Genomic DNA, 18,780 nt, shown 5'->3' on the forward strand with positions numbered 1-18,780 from the left:
ATTTTAATATTTAATGACCTTCTATGTTGCATATAAACACAAAGTAAGTAACTGTCCCAAGATGGAGTGTCTCCAAAGGTGCTCGTGCCACATACACACAAAAATAAGGCTTTCCACCTCTGCATAATAAGCATGGCTGCACAAAGACTGTGTGAGGTGAACTTGTGTTTCCCTCTGCATACAACTTCAGGTCAGGACAAACTGTACCTGTGAGCACCTTAAGGAACTAGGACCTCTGAGGACAAAAAGGAAAACCGAGCAGCACACTTATTAGCAGAAACATTTGATCCTAAGAAGTAAACACGAGATTATAGAAGGCTTTAATTTTTGGCTCGAATAGTTGTTTTGGAATTATATTTTTGTGACCATCTGACTGTTTAAAAACTGTGGCTGAAATTCTCCACACTGGATCATACTGTGTGTGACACTACACACACACAATGCTGAATGTCAGATCAGATAATCAGCCAAGCCTAAAATTGGTTTAGCCATATTGCACAGTATATAAATATGTGTAAATATATGTATAACGTACCTTTACTTGTACTTTTGATACTTAAAGACTTTTACTCGGGTATTATTCATATGGGTGACTTTCACTTCAGCTTTGGAACCTTTCATGTCTCCTGGACTCATCGGCTGCATTTTATCTGAGAGAAACCATGAAGACATAAATAAAAATAAATAAATAAATAAAAATTATATATATATATGTGTGTGTGTGTGTGTGTGTGTGTGTGTGTAGGAAACATCATCACAAAAATGAATCTGTGGAACAGCTCATTTATTTAGTAATACACAGTAATGTTACAGTAGTTGCAGGTTAGTAAACAAGTGAGTTTACCTGTCATCTTGTGGTCATTCTTCCTTTTAGTGAACGTCCACTAGGTGGCATAACACACATACAATCTTATTCAACACACTGTATGTAGCATTACAACAAAAACCCAAACATGGATGTATTCTTAAACAAATTGTACAGTTGGTGTAAAATGATGACAATTGTGAAGAATAACTCAAAAATTAAAGTTAACCTCATATACCAGTAAAGACCACAGCACTGAGCCTAACATTGTTACTTTAAAAGAGTTTTAAATAAACTCTAACAAACATAAAGCACATTTAAGTCTGTAACATCATACAATCAGCTCCGACAATGTGACTCACAGTCAGACAAGTAAACAGCTTAAGCAGACATTACTTACATATTATTTTAACATATAGAGTTTCAGATGTTCAATGTTCTTACTGAAATTAAAAGTAACTTAACAAATATACTAGGTTGTTTTTCAGTCCCTGTGCCATTGCACACACAAACACTTTGTCGATCTGTCACAGATGTGCAGCAATATTGCAGCATTTGTTGAACCTGATCCATTAACTTTTAATTGCTCATGCATCTTTTAATGGTGATCGTGCATGAAATATTAATACAGAAGCATCTAATGCTCGTTTGGACATGCATTCGTGTCAAGACCATGAATGTGTCCAGATGTGAAGAGAAAACTGTTAGATCCTGCTGTTTGGTCTGTTTTTGTACTTTCCTGCAGTAGGCTAGGACTGCACTCAGGGTATTTGGCGTTTTATAGACTAAAGGACAGGTTAATTAAAAAAATCCAAATGTGTGCATCAATAATGAAATACAGTAAGATCTGGTCCCTCAGTTATTAATCCATGTTCATATATCCAATTGTATTTTTTACATTTTTTTATTCCTGGATCTTTATGTTATTTCTCTTTTCACATTTTAACCTTTTTTTCCTGACATCTTTAGTGCAATTTATGATTCAGGACTCAGTTCTGTTGTAAATGTTCATGTTTCATGAACATTGGTGTAAAACAAAATAAAACTGTCAACACAGACAGCTGATGCAAAAGGGAAACATTAGAAGGACAATCCATCAACACAGAAGACCAGAGCGCAGCACATACATTGAAAACTGCTACGGTCAATATTTTTATATTAACAAAGGATCAAATGACTAGATCATAATGAATATGAAAGAAGTTGCTCGTAGGAATGAACCAACAGACAGTTATCACCAACTCTGCAGCTCCCCTCAGCTCTGTGTAGCATTTCAACATAGCATTGTTTAGGTTCACTCTCACAGCTCTCGTCGGTGTTGTTAGCCGGAGTAGACAGCGGGTTTCAGTGAGAAGGCTCTAAAAACTACTAGGAGGGTGAAGGTTGAATATTACACCCATCAGTTGTGTGCTGCTATCAAGCAGCCAAATAAATCAGATAATGCAAATTTAAAATTTAAAATTAAAAAACTAAAGGAAATACAGAAAGAGCTCCATGCCCTCCATGAACACCTGGACATATTACAAGGAACAGAACAGAGCCAGTTTCACCTTTGCACAGCTAACCACTCAGAGTGAAGTGGGTGTGAATGTTGTATTATCAGTTTCAGAAAGATACAGAAATATTCCTACTCTAACAACAAAAAGTTGTGGAGGGAGGGTGTTTCTGAAGCTTTTTCTAAAGTTTCTAAAGCATACTAGCACTTCAATAGATATACCTACACCAGTACATAGATATAGGCATTAGCTTTCTGTGTATAGCCTAACCTCATATAGGCCTACATTTCCTTTAAAAATGTGTCATCTAAAGTGAGTTTATATAACATCCACTTAAAGGGACAGTTCACTCCAAAAATCAAAAAGATATATTTTTCCTCTTACCTGTAGTGCTATTTATCCGTCTAGTTTGTTTGGTTGTGAGCTGCAGAGTTTTTGAGATATCAGCCGTTTGACGCCTGCCTTCTCTCGAATGTAATGGAAGTAGATGGCATTCGGCTCGTGGTGCTCAAAGCAACAAAAAAATACATTTGAAGAATTAAACAGCAATGTCTTCTCCCAGAAATCGTTACCTGGTTTGCTCAAGATAATCCACAGACTTTGTTGTGAGCAGGTTCATGTAGGAACTATTTTCTTTCTACCAAATTATACCCACCAACTGTAGCGCTGCACTTGCATCTAATCTATGGACCAGAGGCTCGTGGTGGTGACAGTGCAGGATGTATGCATTGACAGTGTCCTCCTCCTCGGCTGAGCTCTCATTCATGAGTAGCTGCACAAAAGTGGTACAAAAAAATAGTTCCTACATGAAACCACTCACAACAGTGTCTGTGAGTTATCTTGAGTAACCGGGTCATGATTTCAGACAGAGACATTGTTCCTGAGTTCAAGTTCAAATGTTTTTTTTTTGGTGTATTGAACACCACAAGCTGAGTTCCATCTAGTTCTGTTATATTTGAAAGAAGTCAAACATCTCTATGGCTGATATCTCAGAAAATTGGCAACTCAGTCGAAAACAATCTAGATGGATCAATAACACTAAAGGTAGGGGGAAAAATATGCATTTCTGATTTTTGGTTGACCTGTCCCTTTAATTATGAAGATTTGTGTTGATCTACCTGGTGTCAATTTTATGCTCACCAACTCTGAGTTTTACAGTTGTGCTGCACACTCACCTGTACGCCAGCACAAGTCTGAAAGGGTGTGATCCATGACTTGCATGTGGGAACTGGCAACCGTGTAATGGAATCATTTTGGATGTGAAAAATGAGCTCTACTCCATTATTTAATGAGGCTATAATGTGTTTCTCCCTACAGTTTCCAGCTCTGCACACACAGGTAGCTGCTGTCAGGCTCTGCTGCAGGTTGGCCAACTTCATACCTGCTAGACTTCTATTGAAAACAACAAAACAAAAAGATACTGCAGCTGCAAGGTCATCTCAGGGTATTTACTGTTTGCTTAATGAGCCTCGCACGGGGAAACCTAAACCTTCATTAAATCTTTAGGGCGTCTGGTCTTCTTGTGTGTGTGTGTGTGTGTGTGTGTGTGTGTGTGTGTGTGTGTGTGTGTGTGTGGTCTCCAATGACAAGAGGAGTGAGAGTGTCTACAGGCACTTTATATGATGTGGTCCTTTGGCTATTAAGGATAAACAAAGCAGAGCACAGTAATCAGGCCTGGCTAAATATATTTGCATGAAATTCACTTCACTTCTAAGAACTAAAATATGGGTCTGATATTAATCAACAGCTGTATGTCACCATCTTTGTGTAATAATAATAACAGAATATAAATGTCTCAGCTCCCAGAAAATCACACAGTCTCGACCTCTCTGCTTGATAAACCACAGTGCATCACCTTGTGTTTCCAGAATTGACTGCACCTATCCAAAAGCACCTGTTGAGAGTGGGTCACATGCAGCTGTCGTCATAGTGACGCCATTGTCAGATACCTGAGTTGGGTGCTGGCGGGGAGCCTAGGCAGAGGAGAGCCAACCTGCTCAGGGGGTAGTCTGGGTGAAGAGGACACAGAGGACAGACGCCTTTTAGTCATCATCATGCCGAGAAAACGTGATGTCTCTTCAGATGATGGTGAGTTGAAGATCAGAGGTCTGGAGGATTAGTATGTTTTGTGTAGGTTAAAATGACGTGTGACGCAGGCTGGTTAATTTCAGAGGAGAAAAATGTTTTTCTTTTATCAAATTATATTCATGGAATAATTTGTGTTGTAACATGTACTTTATTTTGTACATGAACATCAATTATTTGTCTATTTCTTCTTACAGACAACGTTGTATACAGTATACATTATATATGCTTTAATGTCAGAGGTGAGGACTCAAGTCTCATGTTACTCTTGGTCCTTTTCCACAAGCAGGAGCTTAATAAAGTGTAAAATAGCACGTAGCTGCCATCATTGGTTCTGCTTTTGTTTCCGTCTCAACCCGCCGTTGGGTCGAGTTCCTGGAGCTAAATTTGTGCACTACTCAGGAGATGATACTAAATGCAAGGTCCAGGTCCTTTCAGGGTGGTATGCGTATCGACCAGGAGGCTGTACTAGGTGCGCTGTAGATTTTCCATTGAAACAAACAAACCTCCTCCAACTGTACAAAAATTAAGCCAAAATATTCCTGATACGAGCACTACCATCTTGCGTTGGTGACATCATTCGGAGCTAGAGTCTGCGCAGTAAGGATTGGGTCATATTCCCGCACATATACCCTCTATACGCAATTGTGAGCAGGGCTCAGCCAAATCATGACTTAGCATTCCCTTTTCATTTAATTAAAGGTGCAATATGTAAGAATTTTACAACAATTATCCACAGAATGTGTAGGAATAACAGATTTGATGTTGTGACTTTTATGTATTATGTTATGTTAGCATGCTAACCTGCTAGCCCCAGCCCATTCGGTCCAAAGCCCTGGTGCTAGCGATGTAAGCACCAACACTACTCCTGTGCTCCAAAGTCACCCTCCAAACTGCTAGCTGCACGGCTAACTGAGCTAACTAAATAGCAGTTACCCTGGTGATATGCTGCTCCCTATTTGTTTTGAGTATGAATTCGACCGGTGGCCAGTTCTTACATAATGCATTCTTATCAAATCAGCATGATAAGAATGACTCAGAAGGACAGAAATAATCTTTGTAAAAAATGAATCTGACGTGTACCATGACTTTTTAGTTTGGCCCATGTCCCATCTGCCAACATGAAGTTCGAGGGGTTTATGACCTATGCAGCCAGCCACCAGGGGGCGATTGAGATGTTTTGGCTCTCACTTTGGGGACCTATCCATGAATGTGTTATTTTGATGGTGACGCAACTCAGCCTTGCTTCCAACTTTGGTCTGTAGCGACTGTATTGCAGCAGAAAAATTACCCTCTGGCCCCAAAAAGCATTTTCCCCATAGAGAATCATTATCAAAGAGACGTCTGTGAAACTGACGTCTGACGAACTGTAAACAGGGTCAATTATGTCTCTTTCTATTATGAATTTTTGATCCATAAACTCTACTGCTATATTCACTGGGCTGCATAACAAGAAAGTATAGCTGGAAACTAAAACCTTTCAATGGACTAAATTGGTACCGTCTTTGGGTCTGGTTGATAGTTGATAATTGTAGAATAGAATTAGAATTGATATCAATTTAGAAAGATGTGCTCATTGTCTGCTGAGCTGATTATTTATTTGTAGTATTTGACTGTGTTGTTTTTTGTATTTCCTCCCTCAGTTGGGATAGAGATAGACGGGGATGCAAGTGACAGTGATGGTGAGTGGATGAAACTGAATTTCATGGAACTAGTTTAAAAAATAATTATAGTCTAGAGTTTAATCTAATAGAATACTAAAAATAGTTTTATTTGGTCTTTGTGTAGATGGTGCCCCCCAAAGGAGAACAAACAGGAGGCAGGCAGCAGGAAGAGGAGGGGCGAGGGGAAGAGGCCGGGGGAAGAAACCAGCCAGCGAGGACGAAGATGAGGATGATGAGGAGGAGGACGAAGCTCCCAGGGGACGCAGGGGAGCGAACAAGAAGAAGCCCGCCAAGAAACGTGGCGGTGACGACGATAATGACAGCGAGGACGAGGCTCCCAAGAAGAAGCGAGGAGGAGCGGCCAAAAAGAAGAAAGGAGGCAAAGCCCAGGACAGTGATGAGGAGGACAGCGATGCGGGGAAAGGAAAGAAGGGGAAGAAGGGAGGAAAGAAAGGAGGGAAGGATGAGGAGGAGGACAGTAAGGGAAAGAAGGGTGCCAAAGGGAAGGACAAGGGAAAAGACAAGGACAATGACAAGGACAAGAAGAAGAAGAAGAAGGACGACAGGTAGGTCAGAGCCGAACATACCAGGTGTGAAGCAGTGTTCTACTTGGACAACATGAGAAAAAACGTATAACTTAAAACTTTATTATTAGCGAAAATGTGACATTTGTACCCTGTCTGGACAGTGTGAATGTGCTCAGCAAATTCAAATTCAAAGATCATAAAATATATTGTTTGTAAGTGTGCATTAGCATGGCGCTACAGGAACGTTTGTATTTCAAAATGGGGTTCAAATTGCATGCTTATCTGTTCATAAACTACTTAACTTCCATCTTCAACTTAACCATCTTTTCAACCACCATTTACAAATCCTACCTCTCATTCCGCTCCCAACTTTTCAGAATCAATTTTGGCTAATCTAACCCCTTGTTTCTGTGAACTGGTGTCCCGCAGGGCTCTATACTGGGGCCAGTCCTGTTCAGCATATGATCTGCCTTCTGTGTGTGGAAAAGGTGATATCTTAATGTATGCTGATGTAACTGACATTAGCAAAAATGTGACATTTGTTCATCCTCTGGACGGCATGAATGTGCTCAGCAAAACTCATAGCAATCTGCGGTTTAAACCGAGAGATCTTGTTTGCAAGTTAACATTTTGTTCTGAGGATGTTGCTACAAGAAAGCTAATGGGTTGTTCCTTTGTCAGGCATTGAAGATCTCTGTGAATTGCAAATCTTTTTATAAACTACTCAACTTGAATTTTATGCACACAATGTTCAACCTCACTGAATTGCACCTCTCATTCCACTTCAAACTTGTCAAAATCCATCTTTACCAATCTAATCTCGTACTGGTGTCACGCAGGGCTCTATACTGGGCCCAATCCTGTTCAGCATGTAAACTGATAGTCTGTCTTCTGTGTGTGGAAAAGGTGATATCACAATGTATGCTGATGAAAGTTAGTTTTTACTCACGGTAAAACTGCAGAAGAGGTTGCAATCAAGCTAACAGATGTGATGTTGAAGGTCATATTCACTGAAGGTGTCGAAAACCATTTGTATGTTTTTCTCCTGAGGCCACAGTGTAGATGTGGAGCAAGATATTCTCATCTCACTACAGAGAGTACAAGTTGTCACGGGAATCTTGCCAGTGTTGTAAAGAGTACCCCAAAGTCATATTTGAGTAAAAGTAAAGATATTGTGTTAAAATATTATTTTGGTTAGTAAGTAGGAAGTGATCCATACAAGTGGCACTTAAGTCAATGTCCTAAAGTATCTTGTAATAAATGCACAAAAGTATCAAAATAAATTTTCTGGAAATGAACATGCTTAAGTACAGAAAATACGAGTAAAAGAAAATTATATGGTGTCGACTGATTATTTGATCAGATATTCAGCATTTTTCTGATTATTGGAATCATCTGATTGTCAATAACATAAATTAAGTTAAAAAGACTCAACTTTGGCTTTGAAGCAGCGTGCAATCTGCAAAGTAACTAAAGGTATCATGGAAATGTATTAAAAAGTACAATATTTGCCTCTAAAATGTAGTGGAAGTAGAAAGGACCATCAAATTGAAATACAAAGTAAATGTACCTCAAAATTGTACTTAAGTACATTACTTGAGTAAATGTACGTACAATGTGACATTCGATCACTGAGTCTAGCCGGTAGTTTTCAGAATACAAAGTTGTCTCTGACCCACTCACTCCCTCCCCTCTCCGTCTCTTCCTGCCTGTTCTGCTCCAGTTCCTCTGATTCCAACTCCAACTCTGACGAGGAGGAGGAGTCCATGTCAGAGGGGGAGATGGCCCGGCTGATGGAGGAGGTGGAGGAGAAGAAGAAACTGATCGCTAACATCAGGAACAAGCCATGGAGGATGAAACGGAGGCTCACGCACCTGAAGTAATCTCTTACACCGGTCCTGGTTTCCAGTTCTTCATCTCAGGCTAGAATCAAAGAGCTGTATTTAGATCCTTGACATAAAAAAAACATCATATGCAGCTTTTACTCAATTGAATTTGTAAGTGGAAAACTTGAGGTCATTTTGTGTATGAAAATATTGGTTTCACATTAAGTCTTACAGCAAAGAGAAAAATTCACAACGGAAAATATATATTTCACTTCTGGATTTTTACATGTGACGCAACTTCTGATCTGAAACCATAAACCTGCACTTGCACAAAGTGCATAGTACAAATTGCTACATATTTGCATTGGAATTCATCATTCATCTAAAAAATCCAATTCAATGTGAAAAGACACAAATCCAGCTCACTTTATTGGCTGTTTATTTCACCTGTGTCTTTGTTTCTTCACAGGGAGGCTCAACAATTTGTGGATAAGTTTGAAGGAGCATTGGGCAAAGGAAAAGGCAGGAAGTGGTACGCCTACAAAGTGATGATGACCAAGGTCAGGCACAAAATTCAAACTTTCTTGCTTTGTGTTTGTGTGTGTATTTTCCTTGTATAATTTTCTGCCGTTTTCTTTTTATAATTCCAGAAATGGATCAAGTTCCAGAGAGATTTTGAGAATTTCAGAACAGCCTGTATCCCCTGGGAGAGGAAGATCAAGGAGGTGGAAAGTAAGTTTTGTTTACAGCACAGTCGTAGTGTTTTCCAGCTGAACAGCGACCCCAGATACTTAGTTTAAAAATCTCTTCAATGTCTTCAGGTCACTTTGGGTCATCTGTGGCATCTTACTTTATCTTCCTGCGCTGGATGTACGGCATGAACCTGGTCCTGTTTGGCTTCACTTTTGGACTGGTGGTCATCCCTGAGGTGAAATGATGTAGTCATGTTTAGTAATAACATATGAATGTCAGTCAAAGTAAGAAATGAACACAAATCTAGTTAACAGATGAGTAAAACAAAGATAAAAGTTTTAAGAACAAATTCTAAAAACATGTTATATTCTTCCAGGTTCTGATGGGTCTTCCATACGGGTCCATTCCCAGGAAGACTGTACCCAGAGCAGAGCAGGACACTGCCCAGGACTACTCTGTCCTCATGGACTTCGATGTGAGTGCAATTTGTTGACCCGCCTATATTATTCTGGTGTGTACAATACAGAAAAAAAGTCCAATTTCAAGTTCAGGTTAGGTCTTTGGTTTCTGGCTTCTTGATAATGAGATATAACACATTTAGATGTTCGCTCTTTTTAATGAAGGAAACCCCACTTTTCTTCTTACTTGACTTTTAGTTAGCTTGAAGATTCTCTAGTATCCAAACCTGCTGTTATACAGTGTGCTGACCAAAATAGCAGCACAAATGTGTTGCACAAATTAACCCAAACCCTAACGAAAGATGGGTTAGGAGATGAAAAAACTCAATAATGATAGAACCCCTCCTTTTATTAGGGCTACTGCAAATATTCAGTCCTGTTCTACGGATTTTACAACAACCAGAGGACCATCGGCTTGCTGAAGTTCAGGCTGCCTCTGTCCTACCTCATGGTCGGGATCGGCACCTTCGGCTACAGCCTGATGGTCGTGATCCGCACGTGAGTGCAGCAGCGTCCAGTTCAGGGGGCTTCATACAGTGTGGTTGCTTTACATTCATTTACTGTCAAAGAAATGAAGAAATTTGAGTTTTAAAATGTGACAAAACAAATCAAAACACTGGAGTAAAGGAGGTTAAAGATATCAAGATAAAGCAATTGCGTATACGTGAATATGCTGGTTAGTGAATGTATAGGTTTGTCCTCCTACATGTCCATGAAGAAGGCTGTTTTGTCTTTTTTCAGAATGGCCAAGAACGCTGATGTCGGTGGTGGAGATGGAGATGAAGGAGAGTTCACATTTGCCTGGAAGATGTTCACCAGCTGGGATTACCTCATAGGCAACTCAGAGACCGCTGACAATAAGTACGCCTCAATCACCACTAGCTTCAAGGTAACCGTGGCAACAGTCTGACAAGAAACATTTACACATGTAAAATCACATGTAGCTCACTGCGATCCTGATAATCTAGTCAATGACAGATTAAAATGTTCTTTCTGTTTCTGTTTTGACACAAACAGGAGTCCATCGTGGACGAGCAGGAGAACCAGAAGGATGAGAACATCCACCTGCGGAGGTTCCTCAGAGTCCTGGCTAACTTCATGATCACCTGCAGCCTCGGCGGCAGTGGTTACCTCATCTACTTTGTGGTGAAGAGGTCTCAGGAGTTTGCCAACAGGGACGACCTCAGCTGGTACGAGAAGAACGAGGTAATGATGGTCAGATGCAAAACAGGTTTATAGGACTTTAAACTCAAGGTGCATCTATTCTGGTAAGACAGCCTTCTTCACAGTGAAACCCTGAAATACCCATCTGAATAAAGGCTTTTAAACTGTATGCCAGAAGAGTGCCTTAGATCTCTTCCTTTCTATTTTTTTTTAAATTTTTTTTACTTCCGTGTTCCCGACCAAAGAGCACATTCATCACATTTTGTTTGAACTTCACATCACTGCGGCCTCTTTGTTTCTTCCTGTGATTTAGTAGATTCCAAAAGAGCCAGTGAGGATGTTGTTTGATGTTGAGTGAATTAAACAAGGCGACTGCAGTGCTGTAAGAAAACAATCACATAAAGAGAGACTCGTTTTCAGTGGGAAAAATCTGTAATAATATCAGTGAGAAAATATGTAAAAAGCACACAGAGAAAGACAAATTAAATGGTGTTGTCTTTTGTATTGACATGGTAATTTGAGGCAAATATGTTATTGATGAATTGTGTTGGACAGTTGGAGATCATCATGTCTCTGCTGGGTCTGGTGTGTCCTCCTCTGTTTGAGACTATCGCTGAGCTGGAGGACTACCATCCTCGAATTGCCCTCAAGTGGCAGCTAGGACGCATCTTTGCCTTGTTCCTGGGAAACCTCTACACCTTTCTGTTCGCCCTGTTTGACGAGGTCAACACCAAGGTATGTAAGCAGTGAGTGTGTGTGTGTGTGTGTGTGTTTGTGTGTGTGTGTGTGTGTGTATGTGTGTGTGCTCTTCCCAAACTGATCAGCTGAACAGTTTTTTGACCATATTTCCCACAGATGATGACGATATTGTTGAAACACTTCAGACAATCTTGGCCCAACATTGGTCTTTTTAAACTCTTTTAAACAGGCTCCTTGGCCTTTGTTTTGCCCTTCTTGTGGCATCAGGATGTTGATCCTCTAGTTCCACTCTTGGGCCAAAATGTCAAAGTTTGCACACAAAATATCTTACACATTTTGAACTGTTCTAACTTATATGACCCCCAACATCGTTTTCCGATGTTCCGACCTGAGGTCACATTTTTCTCGCCCTACTTCTGCATTGTAGGATGTAATGAATATTTTAGCCACTCTAGCAAAACGTTGCAATGCCCAATGAGTGGAATACCAATCAAGCTTACAGTCTCTCAATCAATTATATCTCATTTTTGTAGAACCATAACTATTTGATATTTATGTGAGAAAGTGGGTCTGGAAGAGTTAGCTGTTGATGGATGATTCACCAGACAACCACCATAGAAAAGACAACACTTCTGTACTTAGGATGTCTTCAGAATGTTGAATATAAACTTGTGTCACTGCTGACTGATTCACTTCTTTGTGTCCTGTAGCTGGAAGAGGAGGAGTCCATTAGGAACGCCTCCCTCTGGGCCATGAAGGAGTACTACGCCAACTACACACGTCTGATCAACGACACCGAGTCCACCCCGCCCCCCATGGACCCTGCTGATGTCATCAGAGGACCCTGCTGGGAGACCGCCGTTGGCGTAGTACTAAAAATGAAAAAATTATTAACTTCTTTATACAACACATTTTAGACACGTTCTTCTAATGATTGACAAAATACCATCATTTTGTATTACATGTTATCCTACTAGTAAGACTCCTGTTACTATGAGGTTTAATGATCCAGTCATTTGATCAATTTTTACAAATCCACATTTCAGTCTCATCTTGTTCTTGCACTTCTCTCAAGCCAAGGAATAATCTTCCAGTAAGAGTAAATCTCAAACTCCTGGTGAAGATTTAAATCTTCTAAGATAAAATAATCCTTCATTGATCCCCCAGAGGGGACATTTGGGTGTTACGGCAGCACAAGGACAGAATGTGGACAGATGAATAAATAGAGAAAATAATAATGAAATGTGGAAGAAAAAAGACTGGGCAAGACACAAAACACAGAACATATCACTTGAATTTTGAGATTAAAGCTGCGGTTGTGGTTTGAAATGCAGTTTCAACGTTATAGTCACTAAAGGCAGCTAAGATAGGGTCACTTTCTGTCCTCATTGCACTCTCCTGAATGTGTGATGTTCCAGGAGTTTGTGAAGCTGACCGTGTCGGACATCCAGGTGTCCTACCTGACCATCCTGATCGGTGACTTTGCCAGAGCCGTCATTGTTCGCTTCCTCAACTACTGCTGGTGCTGGGACCTGGAGGCTGGCTTTGTAAGTATGCCAGCTGAAGAATGTTGTGATTCAGTTAACTCATTTAAATGGTTTTCTTGAGGTGTCTAAAGACGATTCAGTAGCTCAGTAAGAAGTGAACTATTACCCGCTCAGAGTATCTCCTCCATTTCTGCGGGCACTGTTGTTTGCATGCATTGTGAGAAGCAACAGGCCTTTTTCACAGCAGATATTTTGATCTGTCATAGTCAGAAAAAGCACTGGTGTTGCTAATAACAATAACAATTACTGAGGCCTTGGCCACATGTAAATGGATATTTATCCCCCTGCTTTAAAAAAAAAAAATTCTCATCGTATCATACAAAATATCTGGCTGGCCAGAAGGTGGCAATAAAGTCTACGTCAATGATACGTCAAACACCAGAGAAGAGCTTCCTGAGCATTCATAGATTATTCTTTCATTTAAATTAAGTAAATTAAGTGATCCAAAACCACTAGGTTAAGTTGTAAACCTGTAAAGCAGTGCAAACATAGAACTTACATTGGTGCTAACCAAACGTAACAAACCGTAAACTCGCTACTGCTGTTATTTTCAGGCTCTTTACACAAAATAACAATGGTTGTGAAAATTGATGTGATGACGCCATTTTTTCAAAAATGTTTCATGTCCTCACAGATCCACAAAAACTGGAGCTTTGGAAAAACTCCACTTTAGAAAGCGTTTTTAAAAAATCTCCATGCATTTGGCAAAAAAAGTCCATATATGTGTGGACAAGGCCTTAGTACTATGTCAGTGTCCCAATATGCAATGACACTGTGACATAAACCAGCATAAACAATATCAGGACCATTAAACTGAAGCAGCTTAATGGAATTCAGCCATCATAATTACCCTACATCTGTGATTTATTACTGAACATGCTGAAACGTCTTCAGTCAGGAGGACCTACTGAGACATTAGTTAGTGTTCCACATGCTGGTATTAATTTAGAATACATAATTGTTTATGTTTTACATTGTGAGGTGTTGAAATAGGCACTGACTCTCATACTAACTTATTCATTAGTGCATTTGAACTAAACTAATTTATGGAAGAAGCAGAGCAACAACAACAACAACAACAGACCTTTTTCACTTTTTTAAGCACCAGATTAACTATTAACTTTTACCATGGTTCAGTCCAATTATTGTTAGCATGTGTACACACTAAACTAAGAACACTGTAAACAATAGTCCTGCAGCATGTTAGCATTGTCACTGTGAGTATATTGCCATGCTAACATTAGCATTAAGCTCAAAGCACTGCTGTCTAGCCACACAGAACTGCTAGCATGGCTGAGTCTAGACTGTGTGGTTTTATAATTTCTAAAAGTGTAGCCGGTCTGTGTGAATAGACCCATGTTGTTGATGTGATGTCATTATTCTTTTTGTTGCAGGTCAAGCCCACTTATTTAGGCCTACCGGAAATCCAGTTCTTTATATTCTGATCTGGAGACTTATTGAACTGTTATCTTGAATAAGTTTAAACTGCAGGTTAAACTCTATCATTAGTAAAGCTTTCAATGAATACAAAGTAATCACTGTCTCTGGTCATTTTAGCCTTCATATGGAGAGTTTGACATCAGTGGTAACGTGCTTGGATTGGTCTTCAATCAAGGGATGATCTGGTAATAACTTGATTTTTATACATGCACTGCACAGTTGCCAGTGTGTTTGTGTGTCTGTGTTTATATGCACGGGTGTATGTGTGTGTCGCTGCATGCATATCCAGTATCACTATATGGATAAATTACATCAATATCAAGGATAGGGTCAGTGTTTGGGTTTCAGGTTGCAGTGGAGCCATTCTGCGTGCATTATCAACAGCACTTTGAATGACCATCAACAACTATACTGTATGTTACATGTCGCAGTAGGTTACATCTAGTTATGTCACATCTCCTCACTGTGTTGCATTGCACAGTTTTTATAATCATTATTATCATTTTCATCATATTTTGAACATTAAAATTTGCTACAAGATACATTACGTTCTTACGTTTGATTCAACACAAAGAACAATAATGATACACTATGATGCGTTACATATTATTATGGATTATATCTCATGGTTTCTGGCTTATAACTGAACTCACACGGCGGCCATTTTCCTCTGACATCACACTCCGATGTCGTACAGCTGTGCTCCAGGTTGCAAGACCTGAATTAGGAAATCAGACAAATCGTAAAAGGGAGGTAAAACAACATATTTGATAAATCCGTTAGCTTCTGTCTCTGCCAACATTAGCATTCAACCACTTCCTAGCTAACATTACGGCGTAAATTAATTCAGTATCGATGCACATCTTGGAAAGATTTATTCAAACCTGTAAGTAAAACATACTGAATGTAAATAATCAGTAATGTTAGCTAGAAGTGGTTGAATGCTAATGCTAGGTAATAGGTTATCAAATATGTTGTTTTACCGCCTCTCCGTATTTTCACTATTAATGCTATATTATTGCAACCTGGAACACAGCTTTTTAGTTTCCCACCCTGAGAGTGATGTCAAAGAAAAATGGCCAATGTGTAAGTAAACTGATAACAGTAGAGTATTATGATATTATGTAAGTATTTAACTTTTTCAAAATGTTTAATCTACCAATCAAATATCAGTGTTAAAAATGATTCACATTTGTGATGTCCTGATGTGTTTCAGGATGGGTGCGTTTTATGCTCCTGGGCTGGTCGGCATCAATGTGCTGCGCCTCCTCAGCTCCATGTACTATCAATGTTGGGCTGTGATGGCCACCAACGTGCCCCATGAGAGAGTCTTCAAGGCCTCCAAGTCCAACAACTTCTACATGGGTCTGCTGCTCCTCATCCTCTTCCTCAGTCTGTTGCCTGTCGTTTATACCATCATGACCCTGCCCCCGTCATTCGACTGCGGACCCTTCAGGTAACAACAAAGAAACATGTAAGAATATTGAGTTATGGAAGTCTGTTAGAAATGAGTGCGTGTAAATACATACTCACACACACACACACACACACACACATACACACGTTGACCATGCTGATGTTTGCAGTGGGAAGCCGAAGATGTTTGATGTGATCATGGAGACGATAGAATTGGACCTGCCAGCCTTCTTGGGGACGCTCTTCAGCTACGCAGCCAACCCAGGCCTCATCATACCAGCTGTACTGCTCATGGTGTGAGTGGATATCATGGACACACACACACACACACACACACACACACACACACACACACACACACACACACACACACACACATACGTAACTTTCACTTGTGTAGCTCTACACTGTGGTATTGGTATTGCTGAGTACAAGATCTGAGGATTCTTCCACCACTGGTGATTACCCAAAGGAATAGTTGGTGATGCTGTCAAGTGTGTGTCTGAAAAGGCTACAAAAGTCCCCATGGTGCCTTTGCAGCCACTGAAAAACCAAATCCTGTCATTTCTCCTTTACAGACTGGCCATCTACTATCTGAACTCAGTGTCTGAGGCCTACCAAAACTCAAACATGGAGCTGAAGAAGAAGATGCAGATGGTAAGTCGAGAATCGAGATAAAAGTGGTGTGCGCTATACAATCTGCACAGCCACAAAACTGTGCTGAATACTGAGTACTGAAAGAACAAAATAGTTTGGCCAAAATACTTCTGATACGAAGAATGCTGTGAAGTAAGATTTTTTAAACAGGTCGCACCAGCAAAACTAATGTCATTCCCATCGACTACCCTGCTAATGAGCAAATGTTCGCATGTAAAAATGTTAAGCAAAGATGGCTACCGTGGTGAATATTTACCTGCTAAACATCAGCATCTTCCCATTGTCACTGTGAGCGTATTAGCATGCTGACTTTAGTGTTTAGTTTAAAAGAGCATAAGTGGGCTGCTTTTCCTACGCATGTTCAGATCTGCAGCACTTCCCCAGTTTGGGTTAAATACTTCACTAAAGGTACAGTTTGAACGAGTCTGGTGATATTCTATATGAACTGATGTGACTGACAGTATTGTACGTCTATCCCAAGCCTGATGGCTCTCATGCGTCTAAAAACACCAGAAGTGTATCAATCCACAACTGACAACAGTCCCCAAAATTACAATTATTTAGTCCTGTTTGCTTGAAACTACAGCTCCCAGCTGTTTTTGGGAAATGACTGAGTCTTTGTAAACTTCACATCTTTGGTGGGGTTTTTAGGTCTTTTCATGGGATTTCTTAACAATAAGGAAACACATCATCAGCCTTATCCCGTACATACCTTCCTGAGAAATCTTCAACATAAATAACAGAACAATTTTCTCCCTCTTCCTCAATGTGGCTCAATCTGCCCACCACCTCTCTCTCTCTCTCTCTCTCTCTCTCTCTCTCTGTTTCTCTTTCTCTGTCTGTCTAGGCTCGGGATGAAGAGAAGAACCGGAGGAACAACGCGGACAGCACAAACCAAGTCATGAAAGACTTGGAGGACCTGCTGCCGAACAGATCCCTCGCCCCCCCTGCTCCACCAGAGCCTGGTCAGTTTCATTCCTCAACAGCTGATCGCCCTATACGGATATATTATATAAAGTGTAAAATGTTACTTAATGTCTGTAATGAGTTTCCAAGTTTTGTATCTGTGTATCTATGACTATCTATGCAGAGTTCCTTCACTATCTCTGTCTAAACAGAAAAGGCACCAGAGCCGGAAGCAAAGCAGACTAAGATGAAGCCCGGATCAGCCGGTAAAGGTGTCAACCTGCAGAAAGATGTGGCTCTGGCATCGCCTAATCCCAACGTTCGAGGGCCGGTGAACCGGGCGCCAGGGCCTAGAGGACCTGGAGGAATGCCGGGTCCGGGTCCCGGTCCGGGCCGAGGCCGAGGCCGAGGCCGTGGGAGAGGGCCCCCTCCAAGATAACAGTGTAAAAAAATCACATTCCTGAAGGCTCCCTGCATCTGCTCATTACACAGCTGGGGACACAAAAACAAGGTGTTTAGATTTCAGGTATAAAGACCTTCATTAGGTCTCCATGTTTCCTTCCTGACAGCAACAATTAAAAGTTTACCAGAGGTCAAAATAACAGCCTTATAAACTGTAAACTACAGCACTGTTTCACAACTCAATTTTGTCTTGACTATCTTGTGATTCATGAAGAAAGGTTGTGTTGTTGATCCATGTTTCTGCCCAGTTGAGTAAAGGTGAGCAGGCACTGTGCATCCTAACCCTAACCCCTCATTCATCCTGTATGTTAATTATTATGGATTTTCAAGGACTGTGACATCTGTGGCTGTTTTGTTTTCTCTTACATAACTTTGTAATTTATGATATAATTCTGACTTTGCAATAAAGTTTAACATCTTTTAATAACCTCTTTGTAGCAGCTCAGTTTATATGCATGTATATTTGTTATTGAATTTTATCCTATATATTGAAAAAGCCGACTTTTCAACTTCCTCCCATTAGCAACATGGCTGCAGTTAGCAGCCTAGCTACTGTCCGAAGCAAAAAAAACACCAAAAGAATACCAACTTGACCTAGGAACCCTGATCTCAGTGCTACGAAAAAGGAGTGTAAACACCCGGTTGTATTAATAAGTAGGTAGGTTTTGTTACCTGCTGATCTAGCAGAAAGAATACCAGTTTTGAGCCATCTCGAATCCCCGTGGGAAAGAGAAACACATCAGCAAGGGAACAGACTTTGAAACCAGCACTCTCCATCCCCATCAAACTCCCACACTGTCAATCGATACCTCAACGAGAATGGCGCTGGGCACCTATTCTATTATTACAGGGTGTGTATGTCTACTCAGCAAGAATCTGAACGTTTGGGATTAGCTCAAGAGAAAAATGTGGGATAACGATTTTGGTCATGTATT

At 40.3% G+C, this 18,780-nt stretch overlaps 1 protein-coding gene across 1 annotated transcript; it reads left to right on the forward strand.

The window, feature by feature from the left end:
- Positions 1-4,830: 4,830 nt before the first annotated feature.
- tmc2a (transmembrane channel-like 2a) lies at positions 4,831-18,230 on the forward strand (the record flags this gene model as incomplete). Its single annotated transcript, XM_084382868.1, has 20 exons — positions 4,831-4,858; positions 6,030-6,068; positions 6,175-6,616; positions 8,301-8,456; positions 8,873-8,963; positions 9,054-9,135; positions 9,225-9,331; positions 9,473-9,571; positions 9,910-10,052; positions 10,296-10,443; positions 10,572-10,760; positions 11,274-11,453; positions 12,128-12,286; positions 12,836-12,964; positions 14,522-14,589; positions 15,621-15,860; positions 15,991-16,116; positions 16,399-16,477; positions 17,325-17,442; positions 17,596-18,230. 20 exons carry the CDS (start codon positions 4,831-4,833, stop codon positions 17,820-17,822), a joined length of 2,850 nt encoding a protein of 949 aa, XP_084238994.1. The 3' UTR covers positions 17,823-18,230.
- Between the last annotated feature and the right edge of the window lie 550 nt (positions 18,231-18,780).

Source organism: Pagrus pagrus (genome assembly GCF_965226575.1).
Source record: "Pagrus pagrus genome assembly, chromosome: 19".
Taxonomy (NCBI): Eukaryota; Metazoa; Chordata; class Actinopteri; order Spariformes; family Sparidae; genus Pagrus; species Pagrus pagrus.